This window comes from Cyclopterus lumpus, chromosome 10 (assembly GCF_009769545.1).
Source record: "Cyclopterus lumpus isolate fCycLum1 chromosome 10, fCycLum1.pri, whole genome shotgun sequence".
Classification (NCBI taxonomy): domain Eukaryota; kingdom Metazoa; phylum Chordata; class Actinopteri; order Perciformes; family Cyclopteridae; genus Cyclopterus; species Cyclopterus lumpus.
Genome location: NC_046975.1, coordinates 11,569,288 through 11,591,425, shown reverse-complemented (window position 1 = coordinate 11,591,425; position 22,138 = coordinate 11,569,288). Strand labels below are relative to the sequence as shown.

The following is a 22,138-nucleotide window of genomic DNA, read 5'->3' as shown; positions in this document are numbered from 1 at the left end:
TCCTCACCCCCAAAGGAGATAGATATCTCAAAACCTGGACAAGCAAGACCAGAACGTTGTACGTGGCTAGAAACCATTCGCCTACATGTATGTGAGAAAACCTTTAAGTTTGGTAATCCAACCCTGTAAAACATGCCTTTTACTCCAAATGTCTGAAAGTTAGAGATACGTCCTGCGTCGTTATTATATATACCTATTCTTTCATTCCATATTTGTTGAACAACTTAGAAGAAAAGAGAAGGATATCAAAAACTGAGAAGGAAGAGATGTGAAAAGATGTCCTTTTTTAACAAAAAGTGAAAGAGGACATGAAACTGAAACTTACATTTATTTTTCCTGAAATCAAGCATTTTGTTTCAAGCCCATGACCTGAGGAGGACATACCAGATCCTATTACAGATCTGAGTTAACGTCTAATGATGACCAAAAATGCAGAATCCCTAATACTAATTTATTCACACAATAAATGTCATGTCACTACCACGCAGCTACAGTGGAAATACATAAATTCACACTTGCCTTCATATTATTCCAAGCACCCTTATGTTTGAGTCGGTAATGTATACACGCTGAAGGCGTTAACCACTGATGCACACAACATGCATATAGAACCAGATGTTGCAAAGACCACCTGCCCACTGTTGCCAAATTTAAAATAGTCCACACAAATCTACACTAACTTGAATAGAAATGTTTGGATTGAAATGTTTTGATCTTTATTCTTCATGGTATGAAGATAAATAGTGTGCAAAATGTAAAGAAAAAAAGAACGTCATACGGCAAATATATTTTTTAAATCTTAAATCTGGTTGAATTATAAGCAACCACAATGGAATGAGTGAGTAGTTTCTTTTGTTGGTGGTTTTTGAAGTTTCACTTTCCAGTCTCAAAAATTCCCTTGATCACAGGAAGTATGATGAGGTTTGTGTCTGAAGAGAGTATTTAAGACGACCCTTGGCTTCTACCCCTCACAGTTCTCTTTGACTCTATTCAATCTCTCTAGCTGCACTTGTTACAGCTCCTCTTCATCACCTTCATCACAGCACCAGTGTCTTCTTCACCAAAGAGGAAACCGACGATGTCCGGCATCATGAAAGTGTTTCTACTCCTGGCTGTCATGGTCTGCATGTCTAAAGCCCAAAGTAAGTATTAATACTTCTTTAGCATTTACTACTCTAAAATGGACAATGTGAGGTTTGTTATATACATTTGAACATACTGTAAAAAGTGAAAAATTAACTGAATCAATAACATATTGTTTCTTTATCTTTCTCTCCAGTCGGTCATACATCAGGAAAGCAGTGTCTGTGTCAACGTGTGAGGAATGGAATTGGCTCGAGGAATACCATAAAGGACGTCCAGGTCTACCCAGCAACCATCTTCTGTGACAAAGTGGAGATTGTGTAAGACACGCTGAAATCTTTAATTCAGACTGTGGGATCGTCGTGCAATAATGTGTCCTATTTAGAAAATTATTATTTGCTATTAGCCTGTTTGTGTGCTAATTGAAGCTTTTCAGTAAACCCCTCACCATAACACCTAGGGTGGTATTTTATCATATCTCACCAAGATTTATCAAGGGTTCAAATCTGGCCTCATTTGCAGAGAAAGTTATAACGAACCTTCACATTTGAGGACCTTTTATTCCTCAATCTACCGGTCTGATTCATGTTCCCCTGTTTACCTCTGATGTCATTTCAACAGCGTCACCATCAACAGCGGCCTTCGCTATTGCCTGAACCCCAAGTTGAAGGCAGTGCAAAAACTCATGGCTTCCATCATGTGAGTATATATTTACAGACATGAACCCGAGCCTCATCTTCAGAATACACCGACCACCCAACTTCTGATATGAATCGTTCAGTGAATCTCCATATTTGATAATGAATAATATGAGGCCTTCTCCCCACTGTTGTAATGTGTCTAATGTGTGTTCTTCTTCTTTGTAATTCTAGTAAACGAGGATCCTCGACTACAACCAGACCAACTGAGCTCACTTCCACCACCAACACAGCTCGCATCTGACTCTTTATCTCCTCCGATCAAGAAGAAGAGCAGATGACCTCTGACCCCCACAAACAAAGGCACCTTAAACAAATGCAGATGTAGTTGAATTCAACTTGTTGTCTATTTATCTTCTATTTATACTGATGTGCACTAACAGTATAATCTCCGTTCTATTGTATTTCCTTTTAATCTGTTTTTGTAAATAGATGTATGTGTTCTGAACCAAGTTTGATGTATTTTGACGTCAGTGTTCTTTTAATAATAAAAAAAAGAAAAGAAACATTGAGTAATTGTTTTTTGTTCCAGGTCTGATACTGTCTGTGCCCTATAAATCCACAGTGCTACCTTGTGGTTCAGGGCTGCCAATGCAAGAAATACAGTTTATGTGCAATCTCACATATCTCATCCAATTATAAAGCCAAGCATTAGATATTTTAAGGTGTCTTCTGAACGAAATGAATGGGTCTTACTAGAACTTACATGGATCAGACACCAGAAGACACCAAAGCTGCAGAGACTCTGAGATTATAGGGTGAATAACCCGCCAGCACTATGTGTTTGTTGGCATATAAATATTCTGGTATTTGATTGATCAAAAACTTGTAAGCATCACCTTGGAACTATAACTGAGTAACTCAAGTTCACACTGAATTTTGTATATAGATTTAAGTTATATTTCTTACCATCCTCACATACATGTCTGGTTACAAGACAATAGTGATACCATTTACAGGTGCCTGTCCCACCTATTTGGCCTTGACCCACTTTATCATGCTGCTTTGAGATATATTCGAAACTAAGGCTACAGGACTCATCACTGCAGCTGTAAATTGGTCTTCACTTGCTATGCGCAGCATTGGTATATTTTAATGTACAAGGACATTGTGACAATGCCCTAAGTTTGGTTAACTGAGACTGGATATTTTGTCATGACATTTGGTATTGGAATGATCTGCAAACTAGCCTCAATGGAGACTTCCTCATCTCTCAAACAGGGTTTAAGGTTTAAGGTAACTAAAGCTTTGTTCTTGTAACATTTAATTTAGTATCATCTGTATGTTTCATGTCTTCTGTTGATGCACATTAAAATAGATTTTATCTCAACTGTTAAATTGATTAAAAAACAGAAAACTATTCTACCTTAATCCTGACGGATCCACTGATTCTCATAGGCTGTAATGCTCCACACACACACACACACACACAAACAAACACACGCACAGACACACACACACACACACACTGTGGCATCCAATCCCTGGAGATTTACCCATAAAAACCAGAGCAGTGTCTGTGTCAACGTGTCAGGAATGGAATTTGGTCAACGAATGAAATAAAGGACGTCCAGATCTACCCAGCAACCATCTTCTGTGATAAAGTGGAGATTGTGTAAGACACACTGAAAAGGCTTGTATCTTCCTCAGCTAACTTGACATTTTAATCCAAGTCTGGCCTTGTGGTCCGAAGGTTTCCTCTTTTAGTTTGAAAGTCCCCTCAGCTTGTGTGACTTCCAGTCTTTTTAGTGTTACACCTGTGTTTCAACCTGCTTCCTTGTAGTCTACGTACTTTCCCTCTTTCAGTCAAGTCATCCGTGCTTAACACTCAATGTCTTCCGTCTCGCGCACACGCATGTCAAGTCTTTATATCAACTAAATCACGTGTGACCCTCCTTAAAGAAGGACACCTCTGCGGTTGCGTCCACCAAGCGCCCCAAAGGCACCTACAGGTGATCTACCTCTGGTGTTGGACACCCCAGGCTTGCCTCCCTTTGAATCCTTGGCAAGGGCAGAGCTGAGATGGCTGTCGGCCAAAACGGCTTTTCTCCTTGCTGTCCCTTCTTCAAAGCATGGAGGCGAGTTACATGTCGGTGAGTGATTCATGTCTGAGTTGGAACTCCGATGGCTCAGGTGTCACTTTGGGGCCTAATACAGTCTTTTTTCCCGAAAGTGATGGCACGCTCATATCTCAATCATCCTATCCACCTCATGTAGTTTGACCCTCCCCAGGGAGAGGAGAGGTCAAGGCTGCTGTGCCCGTTGTCGGCCTTCAGAGCTTGTGTGGAGGTCACTGCATGCATGAGGTGGCCGCATGCTGAGTTTAGTCTCTAGGAATCTCATGAACTCCCGAGACGAATCCGTAGGACTGATCTCAGTGATGATACTGGAACTTACCGGGTCATCTGAGGTCACACATGACTTTGACCTCGACCTGCGTGTGTGAGAGACGGAAGACATTCAGTGTTCGGCACTGCCTCTGGCGGGCATCCATGACTCATAGAACTGTTGTTACATCCGTAACTTTTGATTTCCTTTCTCACTTACTCATGTCCTACTGGTTTGTTCTTGGTTCTGTTTTTTGTGGGGGGTTTTCTTTGAACTATGCCTCAGTCTGCTCCCTCAGTGTTTTGTTTTTGGAACCATCTTTTGGGAATAAAGGTTGCCTTTTGTTTAATTCAACCTGCCTGTTTGGTGTTCTACATTTGGCTCCTCCTGGAACTCCTCAGATGTGACCGGTCTCAGTTGTAGTAAACATGATAATCAACTCTTTCTGAGGCAATAATAACCTGCACATTTTAAGCACTTCTATTCATCTATCTACCTGCATGTAATATATTAACCTGTTGAAGAAAATCACCTGAGCTCACCTCTACTGTTCATTCTACTGTCACCAACAACAGCGGTGTTCGCTATTGCCTGAACCCCGAGTTGAGGGCAGTGCAAAAACTCATGGCTTCCATCATGTGAATATATTTACAGACATGAATGTGAACCGTATCTTCAGAATACACTGATCACCCAAAAATAAAATCTTTCAGTGAATCTCCATATTCGATAATGAATTACATGATGCGTTCTCCACACTGTTGTAATGTGTGTTCTTTTTTGTCATTTCTAGGAAACGGGAAACCTCTACTACAGCCAGACCAGCTGAGATCCCTTCCACCCCATACTGAACAAAAAAACAGTTGCAACTACATGGAAATAATATGAGCATTTGTTGCACATAATAAAATCCTGTTTTATTTATATTCAAAAGTCTAAATTGTAATTTGTTAAACTAATACGACTTCTTAATGTATCATGTGCAAAAAATGTTCATGTTGAGTCAACCTAATCTGCTCTATAGGTCTCGGCTATTGAGTTACAAAGCTTTGAGTGATTTGTTCATTAATTACACAATTAATTCAGATAATATTTGAGGAAACCTCTCAAATAACATTTGCATTATCTTTGGAGAGTAAAGACACACAGAGAGACGAGCAGAATCTCTTAATGAGCTTCTGGTGTGATCATCATGGCCTCAGAAGCCCACCGTCTCACTTCATCTGAAACGGCTTGATGCCGACAGCCATCAATAAGATATCTGTGGTGGTGAGGTGACTGGAGAAGGAGAACAATGTGGAGTCTACATGGCGCTCCCTTTTTTTTGTCTCCCTTGTCTGGCATGTCAGTACCGTGCAGCTACAGTGGAAAGAAAACAATGACCCAGAGGACATATTGTATATATCAGATCTAACGGGGTTAATATCACTACAGATTAGAATTAAATGCGGAATCCATCGAATATTACTGATAATACTGACTTAGTCTTAGCATAAATACATGTCATTACAACCCAGCTACAGTGGAAATACATATATTCACACTTGCCTTCATATTATTCCGAGCACTCTGATGTCTGATTTGGTGATGTACGCACGCTGAAGGTGTTAACCACTGAACATGCTCACAGAAGTTGTAAAGATCACCTGCCCACACTTTGTATTGCCAAATATAAAATAGTCCACACAAATCTACATTAACTTGATTTTAAATTGTATCCAAAAGGGTTTTTGACCAAGTCTATACTCACTTAACAGCATAATATAAAGATGTAATGCATCTTCTTTTTCACATTATGGTATTTGTGACAGGTTTGAGTCTCGGGCAGGCACCAAAGATGGCAACACACACAATTGTGAGGGCAGTAACTGTTTTTATTTATTTATTTGTCACACTTCTGGTAGCGAACGATCCGGGCATCCGCTACCCGCTCTTCCCTCCTCTCCAGCTACTCCTGCTCTTATATGGAACACAAAACACACACACACAATTGATCCCAGCTGAGGCTGATTTACACATCATGACACGTTCCCTGAACCACACCCCCGCTCCACCCACTCTGCAGCTGAGCCTAGCCACACCCCGCTGCCACAGTATTCTATTATGATCCAGACATATTCAGTTCAGTTGTCTTTACTTAATTGCTTTGTTTGTTTTAGATGAGATGATTGAATGAACCCCATCTACTTAAATCCAGGAGGAAACAAATGTTGACTTCATATTGGAAATAAGTATAATTGGGAAATAAAAACACAAGTGACCCAAATCCCATTAATAACTTATAAATGACGAATATATGTTTAATAAATGGTTTGTTTGGGTCCTTATTGTTCGTGGTATCAAAATAAATAGTGTGCAAAATGTTCAAATATATGTTTGTATAGGTCATACGACAATTTAGACTTGCTTATGTGGCTTTACAGTCACAGGTTACATTTTAGTTTTTATATTGATATTCTCTTACATATCAAAATGTACTTTTAAATGTAAAGTCTTATCAAATTATTAGTGACCACAGTGGACGACGAGTGGAAAGAGTGAGTATGGGTAATTCTGTGGGTTTTGAAGTTTCACTTTCCAGTCTCAAAAATTCCCTTGATCACAGGAAGTATGATGAGGTTTGTGTCTGAAGAGAGTATTTAAGACGACCCTTGGCTTCTACCCCTCACAGTTCTCTTTGACTCTATTCAATCTCTCTAGCTGCACTTGTTACAGCTCCTCTTCATCACCTTCATCACAGCACCAGTGTCTTCTTTACAAAAATGTCCGGCATCATGAAAGTGTTTCTACTCCTGGCTGTCATGGTCTGCATCTCTCAAGCCCAACGTAAGTTTTAATACTTCTTTAGAATGTACTACTCCAACATGGACAATGTGAGGTTTGTTATATACATTTCTACATGTGTTGGTAGCTGTAAAAAGCGAAATATTAATTATTGTTTCTTTATCTTTCTCTCCAGTCGGTCATACATCAGGAAAGCAGTGTCTGTGTCAACGTGTGAGGAATGGAATTAGATCGAAGAATACCATAAAGGACGTCCAGGTCTACCCAGCAACCATCTTCTGTGACAAAGTGGAGATTGTGTAAGACACGCTGAAATCTTTAATTCAGACTGTGGGATCGTCGTGCAATAATGTGTCCTATTTAGTTAATCGTTATTTGATATTTGCATTTTTTGGGCTAATAGGAAGCTTCTCAGTAAACCCCTCACACAAAACTAACTCCTTGGCTTTTATCAAAGATTTATCAAAGGACCTTTCATTCCTCAATCTACCGGTCTGATTCATGTTCCCCTGTTTACCTCTGATGTCATTTCAACAGCGTCACCATCAACAGCGGCCTTCGCTATTGCCTGAACCCCAAGTTGAAGGCAGTGCAAAAACTCATGGCTTCCATCATGTGAGTATATATTTACAGACATGAACCCGAGCCTCATCTTCAGAATACACCGACCACCCAACTTCTGATATGAATCATTCAGTGAATCTCCATATTTGATAATGAATAATATGAGGCCTTCTCCACACTGTTGTAATGTGTCTAATGTGTGTTCTTCTTTTTTGTAATTCTAGTAAACGAGGATCCTCGACTACAACCAGACCAACTGAGCTCACTTCCACCACCAACACAGCTCGCATCTGACTCTTTATCTCCTCCGATCGAGAAGAAGAGCAGATGATCTCTGACCCCCACAAACAAAGGCACCTTAAACGAATGCAGATTTGAAATGGAATACATGTTTTGTCTATTTATCTTCTATTTATACTGTTGTGCACTTACAGTTTGATCTCTGTTCTATTTTATTTTTATTTGATCTGTGTTTGTAAATAGATGTATGTGTTTTGAATCAAGTCTGATACATGTTGGAATTGTCAGTGTTTTTTAAATAAAAAAATATAAGCTCAAAAGCATTAAGTACTTTTTTGTTGCCATACATCAATAGTGCTACCTTGTGGTTCAGGGCTGCAAATGAAAGGAATGCATGTTGTGTCAGGTCACTGATCTCATACAGAATTTGAATGCCAAGCATTGAATATTAGAGGGAGTCACTCTTTAGGGCGTCTTCTTAACACGCTATATGGGTCTTATTAGAACTTACAATGGGTCAGATACCAGAGGACACCAAAGCTGCAGAGACTGAGAAACAGTGTGAATAACCTGCCAGCACCATGTGTGTATGCTCTACTCTGACAGGGGTGGCTCAGATCAGTTGATTCTCATAGGCTGTAATGCTCTAAACCTATCACACACACACACACACACACACACACACACAAACATTCCCTAGAGATTTACCATAACCACTATATGCCACAAGGTTTATTACATTACAGTTATTTGATCACTTTAATTTCCAGATTTAGATTAATAATGCAAAATAGTATATACAATATGATATATATATATATATATATATATATATATATATATATATATATATCACGTTTTTTTCTAAAAAGAAATGCATTAATGATCATAATTCAGTAACATAACATACATTATTCTGAAATGGACTATTCTGCATGATGAGTACGTTTTGGTACTTTAATATTGATGTTAATACTTTGACATTTTTGAATGCCGGACTTTAACTCGAGCAGTGTGCTATTATTAAAACCTCAACAGCTTCAGTGAGACATGTCCGCTCTTCCTCCATCTATTTAACGGCCGGGTCCTCCACCACGACACCGCACACTGCATCACACGTCTTCCCAAACAGGCTGCGGCGCTCCAAGTTTCGGATGACCACTTCCGTCGCCTGCGTTGTCGGAGGACGACTCGGCGCTCTGTTTACTCTCTGCGCGTCCAAAAGTCATGAGCGAACAAACATGCGGTATTTGTTCGTTCAGTCTGTCAAGTCTGCGCCTCTGTAGCAAAGAACTGACTGTGGCCGTGGAGTGATTTCAATAGGAGCGCAGAGGGACTATAAACGGGGTGAGTGAGGTAAGTGTTACAGTGAATGGAGCGTGACAAGCTGGTGTCCTTCATCGAAACGCTGCAAAAGACTGAACAATATACTTCTTCTTTTTTTTTTAGAGACAATGAAATGCAATACATGGAGTTATGCTCTGCCGTGTTGTCAGTATTTACGTGTTCTCCCTACAATTAGCCAAAGTGAAATTGTTGTTCTCGTTCATAGATTATTTTAGACGTTATTCCCACATTGTGACTTCGCCGGGTCCTGTTTTTGCAAGTCATTGCACGCGACGACACAACCATTGCAGCTTTGGGTTCAGCTGTCTGCAAAGCACACTAGACGACACCTAAATCTGCTAAATCTGAATTCTGCCAGCATATAGATGTTGCAGATGGTGGACGGTCTTCTCATCATTCATTCAGTCTCAGTGAAGGAACAAGCAGGTGGATTGCAGTTGAAAGTGAGCCCTGACCAGGCTGAATGATAAGGAGCACTGATAACAGGTTGTCAGGTTCATGATAACACAAGAGGACTACTTTAAGTGGCGTTCCTTGCCCGTTACACAATAAGGTATTCCATGTAGAACCAGTTCCATTTCATTAAACGGGCAGTATTTCCTCAATTCAAAAAGTTGCACTTCCTTGTGAACATGAGCCTGCTTTATTTCAGAAGAGCGGTTTCTCTCTGCTTTGGGCAAAGGAGAGCGTGTATGTGAGGGGTACTTACCCAAACTGATATTAATTACAGTGCTGTAACCAGACTCTTTGGTTCTATTTGGAGCAGGTCAGAAAAAGGACACGGTGCACTTTACAGTCAACACACGCCACTGTCTTTATTATTCTTTAACTTACCCATGCTTGGGCCAATATAAACACACATGTAACATTTATGTATTCATTAACGTGTTGTTGGATGACACACTTTGCCTCCAGGTGCAGGCCTTTCTATCTGTCTAATGACCCTGTAACACTGTCAGGTGTTGAAGGTTTGGAGTCAAGTGGACCATCACACTGTCACCCTCGAGTCTCCTGGGCAGCCCTTCTGATCCGCTGTCAAAATGACCTCACGACGGGGAGACATGCCAGGTAATGCAGGAAGAAAAATATGTTTGTGTGATAATCTTTTAAAAATATGTAAAATGATTGCTAGTTTTAAGAAAATGTCAGAAATAGTTCCTTATATTTGCATCCTTTAGCACTTGAGTCTAGCACATCATCCGGTCTCTTTGGCGCCTTTTCGGCTCCCATTGGAATGACTCGCCGCAATGTAAGCTATGATGAGCTAATGGACGCCGTCATGCATTCACCACCTCCAGACCTGTCTGTCAACATCTTGTGGAAAAACCCTATCATCCCTCAGCACAAGTTCAGGAAGACTGGAGAGGTGCGTTCCTGTTAGTTCTGACTATCTGAACCAAATGCTTTTGAAATTGTTAACACAGTGTTTGTATGGGCTTGTGTGAAACTTCCTGAAGGTAAGGTGCATGGAATTGGTTTGCTCGTATTATTTTGTAACTGGTTTGTAATTGTATAACCGTGTGTGATCAGGTAGGCGAGGTGGATGGGAAGTTGCTGACTTTTGAGGCAGCATCGGCAGTCAAGTCCCCGGTGCCTGTTGTGAAGACCAACGCCTCTTCTTTAATGAGCACACTAATGATCAGTAAGTCAACAAAACCAATTGAATTGAAATGATGAACATTTATTTTAATTTTGAAAAACATCTAGGCCCTACCTGTGTGTGTTAAGACACATATACACTAACTTGCATTGCTACATGTCACAGAATTATGTAAACATCACCCATGATTGGCCAAATGGCTGCCGAATATGGATAAACAATTTTCAGAACGGGTTAGTATGGAGTGCAGCATATGAAAACACAGATTAATGTTGATGTGCCCATCCTCACTTAGAGCAGAACCATGAGAGCCTCCAGAAGTTCGAGCACCAGGCAGGGCTCACTGATGCCGGGTATTCTCCCCACAAGGGGCTCTCTGCTGAGGAGACACACTTTCACCGACTGGGCGACGGCACAGTGCCAGTGAGTATGAACAAATGTAGAAGCCTTGATGTGCCAAGGAGCAGTAAAAAGTTACTCTCTGCCCCAAAATAATAATGAACAAAAAGTCAAAAGAAAAACTCCAACACACCTGCTTGCTTACAGTTAATTTATATAGTTTAAGACAAAATGAAAGGTTTCAGGTCTGACTTTCATTGGATATACATGCTGAACCTGACTGATAACAAACTGGGAGTAAACTGTGTTAAGAGGTTGTTTTTTCACTTGTATTTTTTTCGACCACCAGGGAACTTTTGGCAAGACTGTTTTTTTTAGATTACAATGGATTGAAGAAATTTGGTTTGGAAACATTACATTGTCACGCTCTGGATATATGTCTTTATGATCATAATGTAGTGCTCTAACATCCCACGAACACTGACAGAATGATGTCTGTGTCATCAAAATATAACTTGCACAAATAGGAAAACAAAATTGGCTGTTAAATATTAACCAGTTGTAAGAATTACGTTTTGGGCTATATTTTTTAAATGGTACAAAGACCGTTTTCCAGTGACAAAGCTGACGCAGGAGAACCTTGTGCACTGTGGATGCACAAAGGTTATGTTTTCTCTTTAGTCTGTATTTATACAGTTTCCCTGGCCAACTACCCATGCTCACTTTTCAAGTGCTATCACCTGACCTACAACCACATTATAAAGTTTTGAGAAGTTGAACACAAAAACACAAACCCTTTATGATTAGTGAGGACTACATTCATACTATAAGTATGGTGTCTGTGTAATTACTCAAAATAGGCACGTTTTATTCTAGTAAATGGTATGATAATAATATGTTGTTTAGCAGTGTCTTGTGTTTTTGATTGCAGAGTAAACATGGAACATCTTGGTAAACAACAAATTACGTAATCAGCTTTGTGCTGTTCCATAGACTGGAGTTTCCGGCAGTCGTGTTGCCAGGCAACTCCCATAAATGATTCAAGCCCTCTTATTTAGTCAACCGGACCAATCACCGAGCTCCTAACAAAAGAGGCATTTTGGAGGCCCACTGTGGTGTGTTCGGACGTTATCGTTTGTGTTTTCGAGAGGAAAAACGTGTTAAAAACAGCTAATTATGGACAAAATGAAGGGATTTGACGGACTGGAACGTCAAAGAAACCGTATCATAAAAAGGTATGCTAATGATTTGTGTTTAGGTGCAGCTATTTGTACAACCCGATCAGAAAGCAGGCCGTTAGCAAAGCAACATTGTAGGCTAACGTTGGCTAGCGAAGCTTGCATTCAAGCTAACCCGTGTACACAAACTAACTCATAACGCTAACGCGAAGCCCTTCGTAACATTACATCTCCCGACTCTGACCTTACTTAAACGAGTTGCTGTATGGCACTTAACTAGCTAGCTCACGTTAAGTTCGGTGCTAAGATAATCGAAGCTAAAGGGAGTAAAAGTCACCAGAGACCGCTCCCATCATGGGGCTGTTACGTCGGTTGTTTTTTTGTCACACTGTTTATGAAACCGTCATGTCCCTATCTCGCTAGCTGAGACTAGTCTCACTTTGGGCCCCTCGTGTATTCTAATGTAAGGTAAGGTTACTGAAATGAGACACAAACTGGCACCAGTTCAACTTGCCATTACATTTGCTAGCCAGGTAACAACATATTCTACACTTGCCCCACCTCACGTGGTATCATTAGTTAAGTGTTCATATCATTTAGTTGTAATCGTATTTGTAATGAGATGAACCTCCATTGCCATGAGAAGAATGCAGGGCCACACATAATAGAGTTTGCCTATGTATTTAGAAGCTCAACATATGGATGGGAATATGCCAACACTGAATGGAAACTAAACCGTGACACTATTGTTACAGAGATCATTACTGAAATAAATCTCAATGTCAAGGCAATAATGTTTGAACATACATTTGTTGGAGTACAGTTGGTTAGAGTTTTCAATATCTTTGCACATTTATTGTTGGAGTAGAAGAGGAGTGTTGCAAAACCATTGCAGGTTATATTCAGGTGGACTGGTGGTTTTCTGTATCTCCTCCTGTCTCTGTTCATGGTCACAGGGTGATATGATCAGAAGTTCTGTGACGCACTTTAAAAAAAATCAATTTTGCTCAGCAGTTTCAGAAAAACACTGCTGACCTTTTTCATTGTGTATTCAGGGAGTGTTTGCTCTTAAATCTGACCATGGCTCTGTCTCTGACACCTTTGACACAAATATGGGCTATATGGTCTAATATGGACATAATGAAAAAGTGTGAAAAGGAAAAATTATCCAGCCACAGTTATGAATAATCTTTAAAATAATCGCTTTCATGGTGATTATGGATCAGTAATGGTGAATTTCTTCATTATTTGTGTGTTTCATTGTTTGTTTTTTCTGTCTTTGCAGAAGTTGAGAATGCCAAGCGGGGACTTCAAGGAGGAAAGGTGTACAACATCAACACAATCCACCCCTTCCGTCACCCCCTCCGTCACCCCCTCCGTCACCCCCAGTGTTACTCCCCACACATCACCGGCTGTTAGTCGCAGGTAGGCATCTGGCTTCTGGAATGTTTAGCTCATGTGGTTTAATCTAAACACAGATCCAAAATGTTATCGAAATGGATGGAACCAAACATCTAATCCTAACATGCTTCATTTCCCAACCTGGCTCATATTGTGTACCATATGGCATATCCTTCTCATGTTTGATTTTTTTTGTCCATGGCTTGCAAAACAGGAGCTGGTTCCAGCTGAGTCCTGCACATTTGCTTGCCACCCCAGAGCTTAATTGTCCAAACCCCAGCATAGACATGGGGGGAAATGAGGGAGGCGGAGGAGGAGGAGGTGGAGGAGAAAGGTGGAGCTTCTTTGGAACTCGATCTGTGGTACAGAAGTCCCCCACTGACCCAGGCTGTGAAACCAGCACAGGTGAGACATTTATTCCCAATCTTAATTTGGATCTTGTGTGTATTAAAGTATAAATGCATAATAGATGGAAGAGGCTCTCATAGCAGGTAGAACCCTGGACCACGACAAACTCTGGCGAGACGCTTGTGTTTTAGTTTTTTCTTTGAATACAATAATGCTGGTTCCACTGCCTCAGATGAACCCTGATTAAAATTGAACAGCTCTTGAAATGATTTTCCAATGTCAGGTTGGGGTAATGTTCCTCAAAATCTGCAACTCAAATATATTGGCCCACCACCCAAAAGATGGGACCCTCTTATCACTTTTATAATACAAAGACTAATATTGAACAAACTAAATCTCAGTCATTAATGTTTTCTGGGGACTGTTTAACTTCTGAACTCATCTATGTGTGGATTAGTGGTTTGCTTTTTATGCTTCTGTGCCAGGGACAGCCATGGCCAGAGGAATTATGTTTTTAGGTTTATCTGCCCGTACTTATCCGTCCCATTCGCATGGACATGATTTCTTAGGAACACCAGCAGGGAATTTCTTCAAATTTTTGTCCCTAACCTCCACTTGGATTCAAGGATGAACTGATAAATATTTGGTGGTAAAAGGTCTCTGTGACCTCACGCCTGGCTCATTCTTGTCAACGAGATATCTCCTGAACGCCTTGAGGGAATTTCTACAAACTTTCACTTTGATTTAAGTATGAGCTTTGCTGAACGTTAATGGTGAAGTGATGACATTTTTTTAAAGATATGGATGTTACATGCTGGCGGCGCCAAATAACCGTAGGGCGAGAATACTAGTTATGCCCCTGAAACTATACAAAGTCAGAAATAACAATATTTGTTATTCAATCATGACACTAAAGCTACTCCCCGTTTTTATAACGGCTAGATTTAGGTTATTAATGTCCACATTTATCACCTTTTCGTCTCTTCTTCAGGCTTACTGCAGTCCTATTTCGGCATGCAGAAGTCCTCTACCATGGATGGCACCAACACCCAGGTCAACTTCAAGCTGGACGACCCTGCCAATTTCATGCCCCCCAAGATGGAAATCTCGGGTATTGAAGCCAAGCAGGCACCCACACGGCCACACAAACTTAAACCTCGGGACATGAATGTTTTAACACCCTCGGGCTTCTGAAGACAGACCAGCTGTGTAGTAACATCTTTAAAAAAAACTATTAAAGATATGGTATCAACTATATCTGTAATAGTTTTTTTTCTCCGACTGGTTGCTCACTTGCTTTCGTGTCCACCTTTGTCCCCTCTGAGAGGAAGGTGAGAGGAAAGAAGAACACCTTGTAGTATTAGTTCATCAGCCCCAGAGTCAACCCCGCACTGTTACTCCTCCCAACAAACCTACTCGGATGGATTGCCATCTTATTTTAGTCCACACCATCCCCTTCCTATTTCCAAATAAAACATCATATGAAGTAACTTCACTTGTCGTCCTTAAAGGTAGTATTGCTTTGTAGTATTATTGTTGTTCTGTCACAGATTGGGTGCATTGACATGCATTGTCTTGGTGTCCTTGTTCCATTGGCATAAGATGGAAGTTGTTGAAATATGTTGTCAGTCCTTTGCTCAAGCTAATCACTTAAGCATTGCCTCTCATAAAACTGACCAGCTAGTTCAATTAAGCACACAGATGTGTAGTTGTGTCGTCTTTTCTTCAGTTAGCATGCTCAGTATAGTCTGGGATTACTGATATGTGCCTAAACTTGCAGCATGTTTGCTTTTGGCATTGTTGCCATCAAAGTACAGCTTTTTTTTATTTTTTAGTATTATTATTATTATTATTGTATGGAAGCGCATCTTATTTTACTTTGAGTATGACTGATGACCTGAAGTGATGTTTTATTTAATTTTTTTGTAATCATTTCACCTTCAGCATTTTCATATTGTTCTACATTAAATCAACATTGATTCTAAATAGTAGTGTATTGAGGTTTATCCTTTTTTTTTTAATGCATCAAAATAATGTTCAACATGCTATGAAAATACAGAGCATTAAAGTGCTCATTTTCTATTTTGCATTTCCTGTATCGCAATTTAAGAATCCATGCTGTTTTTATTTGAAAAAGTTGATGAATTCCAATAAGTAAATGCACAAGGGAGATAGTCTCCCACTTACATCTGTAAATAAATCTGATGATAACAAGCACAACTATTCTGTTTCTTTTCTTCATGCAAACATATGGAAATATAAGCAGCCTAGGCAAAAAACCCACTGTTTTATTGTATTGTGCACACGATGTTTTATCTCAAGATTGCACACTCATTTATAAATTCATTCTATTTGCATTCACAACAACGTATTTTCTTTTGTAAGAAAGACAATTTCATGATTAGCGTATCCTGTTTCGTAGAAGTTGTGTGTTCTTGACCGACCAATTTAATGTTCTGAGTCACACGGGATCTCTCTTTGTGTTTTTGGTTGCTTTGTAAATCAAACTACAGCAGAATGTAAACACACAGCCTAATAATTAGGATGAGCTACCATTTTACTTCACTTATATTTGAATGTCAGAATTTCAAATAGGTGTCTTTACATTTATTAATTCTATACCATGCATCAAAGTAGCAATATAATGCCAGTTGATAAAAAAATAAATACAAATTAACTGTCCCTAACCTCAAATTTATATTGCTATATCAACATATACTGTATAGTGAAATTTGACACCAGATGGTAACCATGTGTAAGGATTCTACCTACAGTCTTTGGCCAGCAGGTGGTGCAATAACCTCAATAATACATGTTATAGTAATTAGTTTGACTTTAATGTTTCACTATCTGTTATATTACCCAGATTAAAACCAAGAACAAGGGTGTTGATGCTGGAATCAGATATATTAAGTAGCCATGATATAATGTTATACCCAAATGAAAAGCATGATAGATAATGAACATATTAAATTTTCCACAGAGATATGAAGGAGGTGAGAAGAATCAGGAGAATAGCAGTCACTGTTGTCTAGTCCGTCAGATCCTCTGCTGTGCACACATTGATTTAATTAGTCTTGTTCTAGACAAGAACAAGGTAGGGAGATTGATTTTTGTTGGAACAACATTTTCAGGATATTGTCAACGATACTGAGCATTAATAACTACCCAATCTCTCCTCTCTACATCAAAGCTAACATCCAGGCCATCTGACAACAAGAAACAGCAGAGAGCAGACTCCCTCACTGTCGGCTCAGCCATAAACCGAAAGGTTTATAGCCTTGTTAAAGCTCTAAGCAGTTATTGTCTGCATGGTGTTCTGTTTATTGTGCGTGTGTGAGTGTGTGCGCGCGTCTGCGTGTGTGATAGACTTATTACAGGGTGTGTCTTTTGCCGGGTTATATTTCTTACACCAGGATGCACATTCTGTACAGGATATTTATATTGCATGTTCAGTCATCTACAAAAGTATTTATCAAAAACAATCTTCATTCTGATTAAGTGCCGAAGTTCAAACAGAAGCAAGGCCTCAACTTGAGCTACTGCATCACTTTCGTTCTCATCAACTTTAAACGGTGACTTGAACTAAAGGCAACCCTCCTTTACTTAATTAGAGGCTGCTGAGCAACCACGTCTGGTATTCAGGTGGTGCAACAGGAGCAACGGTGAACATCAAATGAGACAGGCGAGTGAAGACAAAGAGCTTTCTCTCAAAAGCTGGATGGACAGACACAAAATGAAAGGCGGGCCGAAGATAAGGGTAAGAAAGTGCAGTCGTGGAGAAAGAAGATGTGGTGTAAAAGTTTGGTATAAGTGCAAACACAGACAGAGATAGGCCTGTTCAGTTCGGGGAGAGGGATCCTCCTCTGTTGCTCTCCTGAAGGTTTCTTCCCTTTTTTCCCTGTCAAAGGTTATTTTTGGGGAGTTTGTCCTGATCCGATGTGAGGTCAAAGGTCAGGGATGTCGTATGTGTACAGATTGTAAAGCCCTCTGAGGCAAATTTGTAATTTGTGATATTGGGCTATACAAAATAAACTGAATTGAATTGAAATTGAGACTCGGGACAACTCACACAACAGTAAAGCAAAGGCAAGAGAAACAGTGGGTGGAGGAGTCTGGAAGTGAGAGAAACTGGGAAATAGAGAGTAAAGGGTGGAGTGCCCCAGCATTCATGACATAATACAGATGGCTCTCTCTCTCTGGGTCCGACATGACGTGGTTGCTTATCGCCCCATTCTCGGCTTCCCGCCCCCACCTCTGCTCCGATCCCACACAAATCATTGAGCTCACTCCCAGATGTGCAATGGCAAGCCCCACCCCACCAGAGTGACCACAGACCAAAACAAACACCAGGGTCTCTCTCATCTGCAATCTGACATGACACATTCACTACTCACCTATATTTCAAGAACCGGTCTGGCACGATTTCCTACATGACAAGCTCACAATTAAACACAATTAGTTATACTCTAAGAGCTACACCCAATATGACACAACTTAAAACGTGTCAGTCTGGCCAAGCAACCATGTCTAGCAACAAGTCATTGTCCGTTTTAAGAGAAACCCTGCTCTTTAGGATCACCCTGCTCCCGTGATCAAGGTGTGCGTGTGTTAGTAATGCTATGTTTTTGAAAACTTTGATGAGGGCTATGAAGTACTTTCATCTAATACATGTAGGAGTTGTAGGAGCACTTTATGTCAGGGTGACTCCAGGAATATGTGGGGAAACCCTCCCACCAGCTCGATTCAATTACAGGAATTTTGTAAGATACAGATATTGGGCTTCTGATATCTGACCTGCAAGTCCTCAAGTGGTAATACACTCCTTTCATTCGTGAGATGTTCAACGTTTTAACAAAGAAAACTGCTGTGATAAACTGATAATGATAAAATACCTTACTTTTCATTTATTGCTTCCAATCTATTCACTTATTATCACAACTTGTTTGTGTAAGCATCACCGACCACAGCAATGAGTAATGGAGTGTTTTTCAGAAGTAATTCTCGCCATAACAAGAACACCATTGTGACAAAACTTAGTAAGGGATTTGAAGGGGGTCCTTTCTGACGTCTGCTGCTGGGCGGGGTCTCTGATGTAGGCTACCCCATCTGACATCTGTGTCTGATTCACAGTGAGCTGGCCCGGAGGTGAACCCAGCAAGCTGAGAGGACGGTGGGGTTGGGTAGCAGTTCTTCAGGTACTGTGAAAGTAAGCATCAATCATGCCCACTTGCATAGGGATAGGGTTATAGTGTTACAGCTATTAACACAGATGTGGATAACACACAAATCAAATCAGTGTGCTGATGTTACGCAAGAACAAACTGCTATACCTCACATAAATTGTGAAGACGTCTGTGACAGCATCTCCGTGTCCCGAAAGACACCCCTGCAGAAGACGAGTGCAGCTACAGTGTGTGTAAGGAATGTATGTAGGGGAAGCAAGAGTCTGAGTAGTAGAGTAAATACTACTGTGAGACATGTGAAGTCTCAAAATGTCAACAAATTGTATGTTTTGCCTACAAATAATATTTGACATCCTTTAGCTCTTGTCTTGGTTCTCTTTCCTACTGATCTGAAACTATCGGAGGTTTGTTTAAAAATCAATGAAAAACTACAGAAAACTGAACTGAACAATTGACGTGGACAAGCGAACATACTCTTTTTAAGGTCATCCACAGGAAAACATTGTTTTTGTGTATCAGTTTGAGTTTGTCTGTCTTTTTCCCCATCTTTTGCTTTCTTTGTGTATTCATGTATACATATTGAACTACAATGTTACCAGTTTTGTATAAGCCAGCCTCCACCCTGTGGCCGTCAGGCCGTGTGTCTCCGTTCATCAGGCGTTCTCCTGCCATCCCCCACTGAGAAGCAGAGTGTAATGTTGGGCCCTCCTGTACTGGCCCCCAGGCCCTAACATGAAGCAGATGTGGGAGGGGAGATCCCCCTAGAACAAGGTCTTAACAGTCCGCTGGCGCTCACTAGAGCCACATCCGGTTGATGCACTCACTGGTGTCTAATGCTTAAAGGGAAAATACAAGAAAGCTTTGAGCACTGGAAATGTGTTTGTGTGTGTGCGTGTGTGTGTGTGCGTGTGTGTGTGTGCGTGCATAAGATGATTCATTCATTCCTTCATTTATTATGATCTATTGGTCAGAGTCTTTTACCACAATAGCGTCACAACCCTGCACGTGGAAGGTCGAGTTTGAAGATAGGTGTCATTAAAACAAATACAGATTATATTGACTATTTCTTTTATAGTTGTCGTATCGTGATCACTGTCAATCTTGGGGCCTCACCCACACTCATGAAGCCACACAGGTTTATCTTCATGTATCTGGTATTGTCTGCTATCCAACAATTAGAGATAATTACCCAATGCAGCAATAATATACAATCATAAGAACAATGCACATGACAAACTAGACGGCAGAAGTCAAAGGTTTAAGGCTCAAAGTGAAGACCATTTAAAATGGTCAAACTCTGAAATTGCTTGATTAGCTGTGTCAAAGCCTTTTGGTTTGACCATAATTTTTTATCTTCATACTACTTTGATCTTTTTGGTGGATCTCATTGGATTAGATTGTCATAGAGCATGTTATAGCTACGTATTAATCCCTTAAGCCAGGAGAGGAATGCAGTTCGTTGGTTTCTGTCACTGGTTCTCGCTCACGCACATCCCCAGCACACCTGAACACGTCATAGTACAAAGAAAGACATGTATACATGTATAATATTAGTTGTGGACTGAGCAAAGGGTATTCACATTGAGATCAGGAACATTTTTAAGTGTGCATTTACAGTATAGAAAAACATCCACAGTATATAACACACAGTAATATTGGAATTAAGTATTTTGTGAAGCATTGGGAATACTGGCAATACAGTCAAAAAATATATTTATGTAATTGTACTCTTTCATACACACAACAGGTTGTTTGCAAAATGGTCAATCGCTGTTCTCCTTCATCACGATCACATACAGTTGGATGTGGTTTGGACAAAGCGATGTGACGCGTGTGACTTGGCAGGACGCTAACACATTCCTCGAGCAGAGATTTGGACAGAGAGAAACACACATGCGCCCATTTCATACTTTTCTGATTCTCATTTTTTGACACTGTCTCTCACACTCTCTCGCCGACTATCTCCTTCCATTCACTCAGACTGAGATTAGCAGCGTATCTGACTCATGTTTTTCAAAATGTCGACTACAGTTAAAATGTATGTGTTTCAATAAAGGATTAAACTTACGTCTTTATATTTCCCTTTAGCGTCCGTTTTAAGAAAATGCACATGTTTCACACATGCAATTAATCCATAAAACCTATCCAAGTCAATAACTTTTGATCATTAATTTTCGGCCTGGCATCCGATGTGAGCTCTGGCCCGACCTTCGCACGGGTGAACTAGAAGCAATATAGGAGTAACCTGAGTGATATGTTTGATAAGTTACAGTAAGTGCAGGACTTCATGCCGGTGACCTGGTAGGCCTAATACAATTTACATGTTGAAGCAATTGTATGAGTGAAGTATCTGAATAAACAATAAATAAATGTACATTATCCAGTCATTTATCAAAATAGTGGTTTTGTCATCTCTGTTTGTGTAATTTAAATCTGACCTGGCATTTCCCGGGGGCCGCCATTACTGTTTCCACCTGTGTACATGCACTAATAAGTTGTGACTCCTGGTATTCATTTAAGAGGATGGACAATAGAATATTACTCAACATTAATATATAAAATGTGTCTCAATTTAACTAGCAGGCTATTCAATTGCTAAAGGTTCCAGAGTCCAGGAGACATTCAGAGACAATAAGGAAGCAACGTGTATTAGGATAGGAGCATAAGAAGTGGTCTTTTAAAAGGTACATACGTATAGTTAAAAAGCAGTTGTTCTAAGTTCTGTTTGACATCAACATATCATAGGAGTAGAAATATGTGAAGCATTTGCTAATTGCTCTTTAATACAGAGATCACGTCATGACCACACCTGTAGCAATGGTGTGTTATCTGGCTTCTGCATCTTCAGGTTCCTTGTATTAAAGGACAATAAATTTCATAACGTCTGTAATTGCTATACAGTAGCCTCCATTTATTAAACAAATATATGTTGTGTGTAAATGTACAGGGCATCCGATTTTCAACATAATTAATAAATGAATAGATTATTACATTATTTGATAAGAAACAGGGAAACCAGACGAACCAAAAGTAACAGGAAGT

At 40.1% G+C, this 22,138-nt stretch overlaps 3 protein-coding genes across 3 annotated transcripts; all 3 read left to right on the top strand.

Annotated features, from left to right (window-relative positions):
* Positions 1-1,012: 1,012 nt before the first annotated feature.
* Positions 1,013-2,259, top strand: LOC117737367 (C-X-C motif chemokine 10-like). The gene is made up of 4 exons (XM_034543286.1): positions 1,013-1,142; positions 1,280-1,403; positions 1,705-1,782; positions 1,956-2,259. The coding sequence occupies exons 1-4, from the start codon at positions 1,079-1,081 to the stop codon at positions 2,023-2,025; spliced, it is 336 nt and encodes a 111-aa protein (XP_034399177.1). The 5' UTR covers positions 1,013-1,078; the 3' UTR covers positions 2,026-2,259.
* Positions 2,260-6,779: 4,520 nt separating this feature from the next.
* LOC117737366 (C-X-C motif chemokine 10-like) lies at positions 6,780-8,020 on the top strand. Its single transcript, XM_034543285.1, has 4 exons — positions 6,780-6,935; positions 7,069-7,192; positions 7,431-7,508; positions 7,682-8,020. Exons 1-4 carry the CDS (start codon positions 6,872-6,874, stop codon positions 7,749-7,751), a joined length of 336 nt encoding a protein of 111 aa, XP_034399176.1. The 5' UTR covers positions 6,780-6,871; the 3' UTR covers positions 7,752-8,020.
* Positions 8,021-8,868: 848 nt separating this feature from the next.
* Positions 8,869-16,130, top strand: LOC117737656 (putative monooxygenase p33MONOX). The gene is made up of 8 exons (XM_034543744.1): positions 8,869-9,053; positions 10,004-10,112; positions 10,223-10,410; positions 10,575-10,686; positions 10,940-11,067; positions 13,447-13,586; positions 13,777-13,967; positions 14,902-16,130. Exons 2-8 carry the CDS (start codon positions 10,085-10,087, stop codon positions 15,102-15,104), a joined length of 990 nt encoding a protein of 329 aa, XP_034399635.1. The 5' UTR covers positions 8,869-9,053; positions 10,004-10,084; the 3' UTR covers positions 15,105-16,130.
* The last annotated feature ends 6,008 nt before the right edge of the window (positions 16,131-22,138 follow it).

What these genes read in the sequence shown, in the direction of transcription:
- LOC117737656 (XM_034543744.1), top strand. Translation starts at nt 10,085, where the DNA reads ATGACCTCACGACGGGGAGACATGCCAG. An exon ending in ACGACGGGGAGACATGCCAG is followed by an intron (nt 10,113 to 10,222) that starts GTAATGCAGGAA and finishes TGCATCCTTTAG; the next exon opens with CACTTGAGTCTAGCACATCA. An exon ending in AGTTCAGGAAGACTGGAGAG is followed by an intron (nt 10,411 to 10,574) that starts GTGCGTTCCTGT and finishes GTGTGTGATCAG; the next exon opens with GTAGGCGAGGTGGATGGGAA.
- LOC117737366 (XM_034543285.1), top strand. Translation starts at nt 6,872, where the DNA reads ATGTCCGGCATCATGAAAGTGTTTCTACTCCTGGCTGTCATGGTCTGC. An exon ending in CTGCATCTCTCAAGCCCAAC is followed by an intron (nt 6,936 to 7,068) that starts GTAAGTTTTAAT and finishes CTTTCTCTCCAG; the next exon opens with TCGGTCATACATCAGGAAAG. An exon ending in AAACTCATGGCTTCCATCAT is followed by an intron (nt 7,509 to 7,681) that starts GTGAGTATATAT and finishes TTGTAATTCTAG; the next exon opens with TAAACGAGGATCCTCGACTA.
- LOC117737367 (XM_034543286.1), top strand. Translation starts at nt 1,079, where the DNA reads ATGTCCGGCATCATGAAAGTGTTTCTACTCCTGGCTGTCATGGTCTGC. An exon ending in CTGCATGTCTAAAGCCCAAA is followed by an intron (nt 1,143 to 1,279) that starts GTAAGTATTAAT and finishes CTTTCTCTCCAG; the next exon opens with TCGGTCATACATCAGGAAAG. An exon ending in TGTGACAAAGTGGAGATTGT is followed by an intron (nt 1,404 to 1,704) that starts GTAAGACACGCT and finishes TCATTTCAACAG; the next exon opens with CGTCACCATCAACAGCGGCC.